At 38.2% G+C, this 12,635-nt stretch overlaps 1 protein-coding gene across 1 annotated transcript in view; it reads right to left on the reverse strand.

Moving 5' to 3' along the window:
* Positions 1–12,635, reverse strand: part of CDKL2 (cyclin dependent kinase like 2) — a 47,910-nt gene that overhangs the window by 17,154 nt on the left and 18,121 nt on the right. The window contains exons 4-10 of the mRNA XM_007998910.3: positions 11,359–11,537; positions 9,368–9,480; positions 7,892–8,031; positions 4,448–4,536; positions 2,315–2,450; positions 1,172–1,473; positions 485–578 (exon numbers count right to left, since the gene is read on the reverse strand). Of these exons, the coding sequence (XP_007997101.2) occupies positions 485–578; positions 1,172–1,473; positions 2,315–2,450; positions 4,448–4,536; positions 7,892–8,031; positions 9,368–9,480; positions 11,359–11,537 (1,053 nt within the window). The remainder of the gene's footprint in view (positions 1–484; positions 579–1,171; positions 1,474–2,314; positions 2,451–4,447; positions 4,537–7,891; positions 8,032–9,367; positions 9,481–11,358; positions 11,538–12,635) is intronic.

Below are 12,635 nucleotides of genomic sequence, written 5' to 3' on the forward strand. Positions count from 1 at the left end.
GCACCTGTAATCCCAGCTACTCAAGAGGCTGAGGCAGGAGAATCGCTTAAACCAAGGAGGTGGAGGTTACAGTGAGCCAAGATCACGCCACTGTACTGTAGCCTGAGCAACAGAGCAAGTCTCCGTGGGAAAAAAAAAAAAGAAAGAGAGGAAGGAAGGAAGGGAGGGAGGGAAGGAGGCAGGGAGGGAAGGAGGGAGAGAAGGAGGGAGGGAGGGAGGGAGGAAGGAAGGAAGGAAGGAAGGAAGGAAGGAAGGAAGGAAGCAAGGAAGGAAGGAAGGAGTTTTCAGACTTATAAAACTTATTTAAACTTTCAGAATTTCACGTTTATGGCTATGATGAGTTGGGATAATATATGCACAATTAAGGTTTCACTTTATATGTATCCAAATAAAATTCTCAGTTTTTCACTATCATATTTAATTTTAATAAAAGTCTACAGCTGACTGGTGTTTGCTCTTCTACTACTGAGAACTGCTTACTTACTAATGTGGTCACATTAATGTTATAAATGCCTGATGGGGAATGTCTGTTCGGTTTCACAAATGGAATAGAACACTTCTTAGTTTTCTCATCCACTCTGTAACAAAAAAAAAAAAGTTTTTAGGTTAGAACCAGCAATAATTATTTTTTCAAGCACAAAACCAAATGACACAGCACCAACTAGCAAGCAGTTTAACCAGAATGTAATGTCTATTCTCAAATATACAATGCACATAAATCTGGTGAAACATTCTATTCTTTAACACTACCCTCATGCCTCCCACCAGCCCCCAAGTCCTGCCAAATACATTACCCTCCTTTCAGCGAAATTCCCAAATAGAGCTTCCTTATACTACTATAGGCTCACAGTCACACCATGCAGCAGCAACCACCCCAAAATTCTCTCTTTTACTATGACAACCTGCTTTCACATTATTAGAGTATATAGCTGTAGATTCTCTTCACCTTAAGGAATAAAACCCTACTGTCTCAGGACTTAGGTGAATTGTTTTGATCAAATGCTAATAATTTTCATCACACAGCCAAAAAGCCTTTTGAAACAACTACCTGACAAGAATGAATAGCATTCAGAATTCTGAGAATAAAAACAATGTGGATGAATTGACAAACCCTTGCAATTTGCAAATATATCCTTAAACAATTTTTTGGTCTTATTTTGCTAATTCATACCTGTAACTCTGAATTGGTAGAGTCGCAGTCCCCATTCCAGAATTAATACCAGGAGCAACTGCAGAAAGATTGTGCATAAGTGGGGGAATTGCCACGCCTGGATTCCTTGTGTGGTCCACACTGACATTGCCGCAGTCTTTGAGGCTTGTCGAAGGCACTATTTTGATGTGACTTGTCCTACTGTCATGGAGACAGCTGGCATTTGAAGCTCTATTGCCTTTTTCAGCTTTTTCTCCATCAATTTTTGAGCCTTTTATTTTAAATAGTTTACAATCCTTAATTTTGGGATCAGCATTGGTGTCCTGATCATTAATAAAAATATTAATAAGGTTAATGATCTGAAGAGAACGAAAATTCACCTCTTCTTATAAAGTACTTGTCAACTAGAGCAGAATATCATAAGTATCACCTTTTTCAACCTGTTTTCTTTATTCTACCTAAGGGATTAAAATTAAAGCCAGATTCTTATTCAGATAGTTATTGGGAAAATATGAAAAGAATGGAAATGCAATTCACCCAGCTCGCTCAGACATACACACACACACATACACACACATCAGTGGAATAACTCATGGAAGAGGAATCAAGAATGTCACTTTTGTTCTTACATATTCAGAGTCAGGGAACACAAAACTGATAACTCTTTCTTCTTTTGGTGTACTTGATATGAGTGGATTGGTGGTGGATTTGAATTACCTTATCAAGAACAGATCCTGGGTAATTTACTAGGAAAAGCGAACCTAAGTTAAGTATCCAAATCTCACTTTTCAAATGCTTTACTTTATATAAATTTCTACAAACAATATTTTTCACTCATATCCTTTAAGAAAGATAAGTGGGATGAGGGTTGTTTGTTCCACATGTCTATGTGTGTATGTGTGCATGAAAACACATGTCTAGATGTTCTTGGATGAATGTGATTTAAGCACTGTTTCACAGTCTGGCACCTAACAGGTACTCAAAACATGATATGTTAAGTTTTCTAAACAGGTAATATCTATTGAGAAGATACATTTTTACAACTAAACTAAAAGTTAACAATATACTCACTGCTCAGAAAACTTTTTTCAAAATCATCATTTTTCTCAACAAGTTAAAAAAAAAAAGTATATTAAATTAAAAATGTGAAACATGAACATTTACCTGTACCACAAGTGTTTTTCTTTCTTCACCTAAGGAATCATCTTTTTCTTTTTCCTTCTTTCTGTTTTGGGATTTTTTAGATAAAGAAATATTTCTGACATCTTTCTGTACTTTTAACTGTAGTTCTTGGGAAAACCTACATAAAAATATAATAAAATTGTAAGACATGGATAAACCTACAAAAAAAAACTGACTTTCAAGATATTTATTTTTTAAAAACTGAATGTGAAACTAGTCTATGTTATTAAAAATGAGAAAAATCCTAGCCTAGATCAGCAGTTTGGAAAGGGTGGTGCATAGATCTTTGGGGATCCCTAAGAACCTTCACAAGGTTCACAACGTCAATGCTATTATTTTAACATAAAGATGTTTGTCTTTCTTACCACGTTAACACAAAAGCAGTGGTGGATAAAACTGCTGACACCTTACCAAGAATCAAAGCAGCAAAACCAAAATGTACTAGCAGTCATTACTTTCTTGATAGCCATACATTCTCAGTTGCCTTTTTTGTTTTTAAAGGTAGTCTTGCTTAAGAATGTCTCTGATGAAGCAGCAAAAAGGTATTAACTTAGTTAAAGCCAAACTCTTAAATGCATCCTTTTTTTATCGTCTGTGACAAAATGAGAATATACACAAAGTACCTCTGCTACAAACCAAAATACTATGGTTGTCTTAAGAAAAATGCTTGCGTAATTATTTGTGATACAAACTAAACTAGATATTTTTACTTCAAAGAAACACTGACAGAAAAACTATGATTATTAAGACTTTGGTTCTATGGGAAACATTTTCTTTTAACAAATAAAGTGATCTTGTCACTTCAAGGAAAACTGAACTTACTGTGTCAATGATAAAATTCAAAATTGTATGCAAAAATTACAATTCTGTTAAACTTGTATCCACTACTGTGAGCTTAGCAGCTTCCCAAAACTCACAAACTTTTATGAGATAGAATGTAATTTTTGATGCTGTACGAGAAATATGTCAATATTTTTAAGATCTGCATAACTCAGCAAACTAATATTTTCCAAATCACTAAAGCATGATATTACAAAAGCATGCATGGGTAAAAGATTCATTAAAAAGGAAAGACAGACAAATGGATTTTAATTTAACAAAGGAAGAAAAACTCAATGATATGGTTTCAGATTCCACAATGCAACCAGCCTTTAAGAAACTACCACTGGGCCGGACACAGTGGTTCACACCTGTAATCCCAGCACTTTGGGAGGCCCAGGCAGGCGGATCACCTGAGGTCAGGAGTTTTGAGACCAGCCTGACCAACATAGAGAAACCCCATCTCTACTAAAAATACAAAATTAGCCGACTGTGGCGGCACATGCCAGTAATCCCAGCTACTCGGGAGGCTGAGGCAAGAGAATCGCTTGAACCCAGGAAGTAGAGGTTGCAGTGAGCAAAGATCGCACCAGTGCACTCCAGCCTGGGCAACAAGAGCGAAACTTCATCTCAAAAAAAAAAAAAAAAAAGAAACTGCCACTGTCAAGTTTTGCTATGGTATCAGAGTTTTGGTATAGAATCAAAGCATACCCACCATTATCTACTTACGTGAGTCCAGAGTTTCTTCATATACTTCCACAAAAACAACATATCACAACCAATTGAGTACAGAAGCAAATAGGAAGACCTAGCTATCCTTTATTAAGCTACACGTTACTGCCACTCATCTCACTATTCTGTGTTTTGTCAGCTGCACTGTGTCTCCAACACATCAGCAGCGTCAGCAGTATCAAAGCACTTGGTGTGATATGAGTTTGGCAGCAACAGAAGATGGCACTTTTATAACTACATCAGCATCTAAGATGATGGCATCACACAGTTGGTAGCAACATAGAAATCAATGACCTAACTGGTAGATGTCACCACAGGGAGAAAGAAAGACTAGCATAAAGTGACTGCTTCATGAAAACCAAGAGCACTAATTTAGTAAATGTAGGAGACCACCCCTAGGAACTGCATTATTGCTAAGGGAATATGGGGGTAGGGTGGTAGATATCTGAGATCCTGCAAAGTAGGTGGGAACAGAAATAAGAGAAGTGCTGTTTGTGACTATTGTGGAAGACTTACTTTAACCCTAGGTTGGTATGGTCTGAAAAACATGGGTAAGTACTATACCTCTCAGCAAATCCATCCATTTGAAAGAAATCATGGTGTAGGAGCTCAGAACAGAAGGGTCTTTTGTCAGGGTCAATATGTAAGCATTTCTGAAAAATTAAGAACACCTAGAGTTCATATCAAAGAAAAACTACCAACATTTAAATTTATAAATATGAAAAAAATTCCTCTTTATAGTCAATGATTTTTATTTTTTTTTTAAAGACAGGGTCTCACTCTGTCACCCAGGCTGGTGTGATCGCTACTCAACCGCAGCCATGACCTCTCTAGACTCAGATGATCCTTCCACCTCAGTCTCCTGCGTAGCTGGAACCACAGGTATGCACCACCACACCCAGTTAATTTTTGTATTTTTTGTAGAGACAGGGTTTTGCCATGTTGCCCAAGCTGGTCTCAAACTCCTGGGCTCAAGCTATCCACCCTCCTCAGCTTCCCAAAATGCTGAGATTACCAGCGCAATCCACCACACTTGCACACCAATGTACTTTACACATCTATAATCAAGGATAAAGAACAAAGCACAAATCTAGACAATGACCATCAATGGTTGCTAGTATCACAAAAAGACCACCAAACATTCAGTGTCTCTATATGGAAATACGCAAACCTCCTATGACGTAGTGCTGCCAAAAAATCAACCTGATTCTGATCAAGTTCTAGCTCTACTGTGAGTTTATAAGAAATACAGGACACAGAGGAACATGTATACCACATTATGTAGAAAATTCTAAGGACAAATGACTTAGTTTCTTCAACAAATAAATTGCAAGGTTTAAACAAAAAAGAAAGAGATGAAGAGAAGCTTATAAATAAAGTTTTAAAAACATACCGACCAATTGCAATCTATAGTCTTTATTTAGATCCTATTTCAAACTATGAAATGAAATTTTGTGGAAATTAAAGAAACTTTAAACATCAGTTAGATATTTTGTGATGGTAAGAAATTAATTGGAATTTTTAAAACTTAAGGCTATTACAGAATGGAAAGGATTTACCCTGTAGTTATTACTATTCTAGATGCTTTACAAAGATTATTTTATTTTATTTTATTGCAAAGTCTTGTTCTGATTCATTAAAGCCCCTAAAATGCCAGTAAAAATAGAAGGGACTCAATAAGTAGCTTTAAATGAACAAGAAAAGTTCTCCGTATAACGGTGCTTCTTTTATAAGTAAAATAACATGTCTGCGATTTGCTTCAAAATACTCCAAAACAAGCTGAAAAGTGTAGATAAATTAAACAAGATTATCAAATGGTTGATAATTGTGGAAACTATATGACAAGTACATGAAGGTTTGTTATACAACTATTATTTCTATTTTCTTTTCTGTTTGAAATTTTCCATAATAAAATATTTTCAAAGTTTTATATGATTCTTTAAGGTATGATCAAGGTACACAAGTTGGACAATAGTTTTACCTTCATTCTTTTATATCTCCTTACAAGATCATAAAGCTTGTACCAATTAAAAATATTTGAATCTGTTAAAAGATTATGTAACAAACTGGAAATGTATTATTCTAAGAACTTGTTATAATTAGTTATAAGCTTATTAAACTTCATGAGTTAAAGAATTAAAAAAAAAAAATGGGTAAATGTTATAGCCTAGTGTTTTAGAGGTAAGTATTTTATCAATACTTTAAACAATCTTAACTAATGAGAACTTTTTGAGCTAATAATTCCCCAAAAAGGTCAACTTTTAGAGTAGATTCTTACTTGATAGAATGAAAACCTCTCTAACATCTTCCTTAATCAAATACAACAAAAAAGTATTGGCCATTTGTAAACTGGCTGCAGCCAATCCAGTGGCTAAGCAAAAACCCCTTTGACAATACCATACAGATCATGATCCTATGCCCTACATTTTATTTATTTATTTATTTATTTTGAGACAGAGTCTCGCTCTGTTGCCCAGGCTGGAGTGCAGTAGTGTAATCTCAGCTCACTGAAACCTCCGCATCCCAAGTTCAAGCAATTGTCTGCCTCAGCCTCCCGAGTAGCTGGGGTTACAGGCACATGCCATCACGCCTAGCTAATTTTTGTATTTTTAGTAGAGACGGGGTTTCACCATCTTGGCCAGGCTGGTCTTGAACTCCTGACCTTGTGATCCACATGCCTCGGCCTCCCAAAGTGCTGGGATTACAGGCGTGAGCCACCGCACCCAGCTATCCTATGCCCTACATTTTAATATTTTCCTACTTCTCTAACCGTTATTTATTTATTTATTTAGAGAGAGAGATTCACTCTGTCGCCGAGGATGGAGTGCAGTGGCGCTATCTCAGCTCACTGTAACCTCTGTCTCCTGGGTTCAAGTGATTCTTCTGTCTCAGCATCCCGAGTAGCTGGGATTACAGATGTACGTCACCACGCCCAGCTAATTTTTTTGTATTTTTAGTAGAGATGGGGTTTCACCATGTTGGCTAGGCTGGTCTCGAACTCCTGACCTCAAGTGATCCACCCACCTTAGCCTCCCAAAGTGCTGGGATTACAGGCTTGAGCTACCGTGCCCAACCCCTTTTTATTTTCTTATCCTACTTTTATTTTCTTTTCCATTTACACAAGGCTTGTATTTTAAATGTTAAACGTTAAAATCATACAGTGTTTTTATGTTTTTAGTATGTTTTTCAATGAGGATGTTTTCACATTTACAAAATGCTAGATAACAATAAATGGTTTCTTAATGAGTTTTAAAACAGGTAAAATTTTCAGTCCTTTTTCTATGAAGTTACCCTCACCAAATTATTTAAATTTTTTCTAAATGTACAAAAATTAAAATCATTACAGGAAATTGTTGACCTAAAAGATCAACTAGAGGCCAGGCATGGTGGCTCATGCCTGTAATCCCAGCACTTTGGGAGGCTGAGGTGGGCGGATCACGAGGTCAGGAGATCAAGACCATCCTGGCTAACACAGTGAAACCCCATCTCTAATAAAAATAGAAAAAATTAGCCAGGCATGGTGGTGGGCGCCTGTAGTCCCAGCTACTCGGGAGGCTGAGGCAGGAGAATGGCCTGAACTCAGGAGGCAGAGCTTGCAGTGAGCCGAGATCGCACGGTGGCTAACGCCTGTAATCCCAGCACTTTGGGAGGCCGAGGCGGGCGGATCACGAGGTCAGGAGATGGAGACCATACTGGCTAACACGGTCAAACCCCGTCTCTACTAAAAATACAAAAAATTAGCAGTGCGTGGTGGCGGGTGCCTGTAGTCCCGGTTACGCCGGAGGCTGAGGCAGGAGAATGGCGTAAACCCTGGAGGCGGAGCTTCCAGTGAACCGATACCGCGCCACTGCACTCCAGCCTGGGCGACCAGTGAGACTCCGCCTCAAAAAAAAAAAAAAGAAAAAAGAAAAAAAAAAAAAGATCAACTAGACAAGGAAAAAAAGAAAAAATAAGTCTTGATAGTGCATAAATTCCCTGTCATAAAGTATAAACAATATGTATGATTACCTTTGCTAAATCTATCACCACTTCAGAGAGCTTAGGATAGCGTCTTTCAAGAGGTTGTCTTTCCTTGATTTCAGGCAACCTTACTCCAGCAAACACGGGATTTTTATAAAAAAGCTCCTGATGTCTTGGAATTAGATTACCTGGAAGTGAAAACAGCACATATCTCTGTTATTATACAACATGACAGAAGTGGTGAAGAGACAGGTGGTGTGAAGTAGAGGAAATAGTGGAACACAGCTTATGGAGTCTGGGGCTCTGTCAACATGCAAAATTGACCAAGGACAATGCTGTTACTGTGGTGGTACATGGAAGTCTTAAGGATCATAGGAAAAGGGCAGGTAAAAAATATTTTATAACTTTCCAGATATAAGTACCAGCACTTCGTTTCTAACTACAAAGCATGAAGTGCTGAACAAAACAATAAAAATATTAATAGTCATATGGACAGGATCTAATCTAGATAAATCAGTTCTACCCCTTTAAGAATTTAATATTTGGTCAACTGATTTTGTGCTTATCTTAAAGTCAGATTTGAGCACTTTATCTTTTTAATCAACTTTAATATCTAGTTGAATATAAAACATATCTGAAAATTCCACTGTAAGAAACCATTGTACTGCTTATTTAATTTCTAACCTGAAAACTTCAAATCAAATAGTTGAATTACCCCAAGTATTTTCCCATTATTTCCATTTCTAAGCTCCATCTTCAAACATGAAGTTGATATTTCAACAAATGTAAGATTTTGATAGTCCGGCTTTGAAATTCTGTCAAAAGCACTAACAGCAAAAGTCCAAATCTGTGGCAACATTAAACCAACCTTGGAAATCTCTGTCTCTCCTCTTGAATGGAAAGTAAGGACAGTAGCCATATTACACCAAATGCTTACTGACTCAAGAATAATAAATGATCACTGCGTCCTCTCTACATGTAATTAACTGTATATAAAAGTGCAGAGAAATGCACAACTTCTGCTCTTTTCCTCTCTGTTGAGGGGAAAGGGGAGGTAGCGTGATTAAGAACATGCATCAGGGCCAGGCACGGTGGCTCATGCCTGTAATCCCAGAACTTTGGGAGGCCAAGGTGGGCAGATCACCTGATGTCAGGAGTTCGAGTCCAGACTGACCAACGCAGAGAAGCCCCATCTCTACTAAAAATATAAAATTAGCCAGGCATGGTGGTGCACGCCTGTAATCCCAGCTACTCGGGAGGCTGAGGCAGGAGAATCACTTGAACCCGGGAGGCGGAGGTTGCAGTGAGCCAAGATTGCACCATTGCACTCCAGCCTGGGCAAGGACAGCAAAACTCCATCTCAAAACACACACACACACACACACAGTTTTCCTATATGCTCCCTACGTTCACTTAAAACATATATAATCTTTAATGCAACAGCTTAAAAAATCACAAACACACATGCACAAATGAATATGCAGAAAAATCTCTAAAATTTAAAACACAGAGGTGTAACCTTACCTAAACAAATCATAATATGATATAGCTGATCAATATCAGAATCTCCAGGAAATAGGGGTTCCCCCATGAACATTTCAGTTACCAGACAACCAATGGCCCACACATCAACAGCCCTGAAAAAAAAAAGCAATGTGGTGTAAAATCTGGCATCCTAATATGCTCCAAAACCCAAAACTTTTTGAGCACTGAGGTGATGCTCAAAGGAAACGCCAAGGAGAGCATTTCAGATTTCAGATTCTCAGATTGGCATGCTCCAATGGTATAATACAAATATCCCAAAATCAAAAAAAAAAAAAAAAAAATCTGAAATCTGCAACACTTCTGGTCCCAAGCATTTAGGATAAGGAATACTCAACCTACAGTAAGTCTTAAATTACCCATGAAAAGATATTTCCCTATTAAAGTTCTAACTCCCAATTTTGCATAAGTGAGCTTTCCAGAAACTTCAATCATGTGACATAAAAAGGAAATGCCTTCTGAAAAGCCAAAACAGTTATTATGTATACTTTATTCTGGAAATAAGACTCTCAGGCTCTATTTAGGGCCTATTCATTCTTTGTTTACACATAACTGTAGCAAGCTTGACCAATCCATGCTATGCCATGGTACACTGAAAACAGCATACCAGAAAGAGGAGGTAGCTGCTAAGGATAAATACAGTAAAGGTTGATAGGGATAAATTTTTTTTTTTTTTTTTTTTTTTTTTTTTTTTTTTTAGACAGAATCTCACTCTGTCGCCCAGGCTGGAGTGCAGTGGTGCAATCTCAGCTCACTGCAACCTCCGCCTCCCAGGTTCAAGCGATTCTCCTGCCCCCGACTCCCGAGTAGCTGGGATTACAGGTGCATGCCACCATGCCTGACTAATTTTTGTATTTTTAGTAGAGACGGGGCATCACCATGTTGGTCAGGCTGGTCTTGAACTCCTGACCTCATGATCCGCCCACCTGGGCCTCCCAAAGTGCTGAGATTAAAGGCATGAGCTACCACACCCAGCCTAGGGATAAAAAATTTGAAACGATCTTAAAAATCAGTTACAAGAACTCAAAGAATACGCAAGCATCATTTGATATAGGAACAACTACCTTAAAATGCTTAAGGTTATTGCTGAATTATAAAATGGCACAAAAATTATAACATGGTAGCAAAATAAGAACTCAGTAATCAAGAAAATAATATATAATGTTTAGTGTGCTCTGAAAACAGAAATTGTAGAAAATATTTTAGAAAGATTTCAATCAAAAGCAGTAAAAGCTACAATCCTTTCTTCTTTGAAGAATTCCCTTGTGAAGACAATTTACGTTTTAAAAACATTTTACTGGCCGGGCGCGGTGGCTCAAGCCTGTAATCCCAGCACTTTGGGAGGCCGAGACGGGCGGATCACAAGGTCAGGAGATCAAGACCATCCTGGCTAACCCGGTGAAACCCCGTCTCTACTAAAAAATACAAAAATCTAGCCGGGCGAGGTGGCGGGCGCCTGTAGTCCCAGCTACTCGGGAGGCTGAGGCAGGAGAATGGCGTGAACCCGGGAGGCGGAGCTTGCAGTGAGCTGAGATCCGGCCACTGCACTCCAGCCTGGGCGACAGAGCGAAACTCCGCCTCAAAAAAAGAAAAAAAAAAAAAAAAAAAAAAAAAAACATTTTACTTAGTTATATTTCTGCCTCCACCCTTGCTTACTCCATCTTCCCTATTCCAACAATGTCACATTTAAACAATCAATGTTCACCTCTATTTACAAGTGATAAATGTATCTATTTACAATCCACTGTATAAAATAGACCACTTAATTTCCCCATCTCTAAAACAAGTATACTTGTTTCACAGGAATGTTTAAAGGGGAAGCACCAAAAATGATTACAAATCACTTTATACAGCCCCTGAAACTCAAGCCTTACTTTCAGTATTAGAGGGATCATTTATTATATCATAAACATATTCCACTGTAGCAAGAAGCAAGAGTAAAAATCTACTCCTCCCCATTACTGCTGTCTTACTTGCCATACTTGACGTCACCAACCAATAGTTCTGGAGCTCTGTACCATCGGGTTGCCACATAATCAGTATAAACCTCCCCAGGAGCTGCCAATGTTCGCGCAAATCCAAAATCGCATAGCTTAACAACGCCAGATTGGGAGACTAATATATTCTCTGGCTTTATATCTCTGTGTATGATCTAGACAAGAAGCAGAGTGTGACAGATGTTAAATAAAATTAATTATTTTGGGGCACCTGCTCTGTGCAGGGCATTCTATCTTGTCCCTATAAAGAATACAAACAAAAGCATAGAAAGTTGTACCTAGCCCTAAACAACCTAGGACCTAGTTGAGCAAGAAAGAACATTTATACTTGAAATTTTATTTAAACAATCAAAAATATTGGATAAAATATATTTTTTCAAATTGCTAAATCAACTGTTCAGTTAATGACTCCTCTCAAGACTAAGAGAGTAAAGCTATCATTGAAGCTGGGGCAGTCAGGGATAATTTTTATGCACGGCGTGGGCTCTAACATAGGTCTTTAACACTAAGTATGACCTATGACCTAGATAAATAAAGAAAAAGAAGGGCAACCCAAGCGAATGTAACAAAGAGAGCAAGAATGTAAATGGGGATAGATAAGAGATTGTGGGAAAACTTTTTTTTTTTTTAAGACAGAGTCTTGCTCTTGTTGCCCGGGCTGGAGTACAATGGCGCGATTTCGGCTCACTGCAACCTCCGCCTCCTGGGTTCAAGCAATTCTTCTGTCTCAGCCTCTCGAGTAGCTGGGATTACAGGCTCCTGCAACCATGCCCAGCTAATTTTTTTGTATTTTTAGTAGAGATGGGGTTTCACCATGTTGACCAGGCTGGTTTCAAACTCCTGACCTTAAGTGATCAGACCACCTCAGCCCCACAAAGTGCTAGGATTACAAGCATGAGCCACCATGCCCGGCCTAAAATCTCCTTCCTTAAACACAGAATGGCACCCATGCCAGCAGTACTTGACTCTAAACTGCCTGGATGTATCTGTACATCTAAAGGTTGAATGTGTTATGTTAAACATGGGTTTATTTGTCATGAAAGTATAAAAATAAAGGGACACAGAAGCAACGGAGGCAGGACACATTCAAATGCGCTTCTAACGTGAGAGAAACAATGATTCTTTTTGCTTACTGGTTCCACTGGCAAGCCTATCCTTAGTACAGAGATGAATGTAGGGCATTCAGCCACCTAACTCCAAATATTACAGGCCCATTGGGAAGATACCATCATTTTTATGAAGAAGGATGAATC

This window comes from Chlorocebus sabaeus, chromosome 7, assembly GCF_047675955.1.
Source record: "Chlorocebus sabaeus isolate Y175 chromosome 7, mChlSab1.0.hap1, whole genome shotgun sequence".
NCBI lineage: Eukaryota > Metazoa > Chordata > Mammalia > Primates > Cercopithecidae > Chlorocebus > Chlorocebus sabaeus.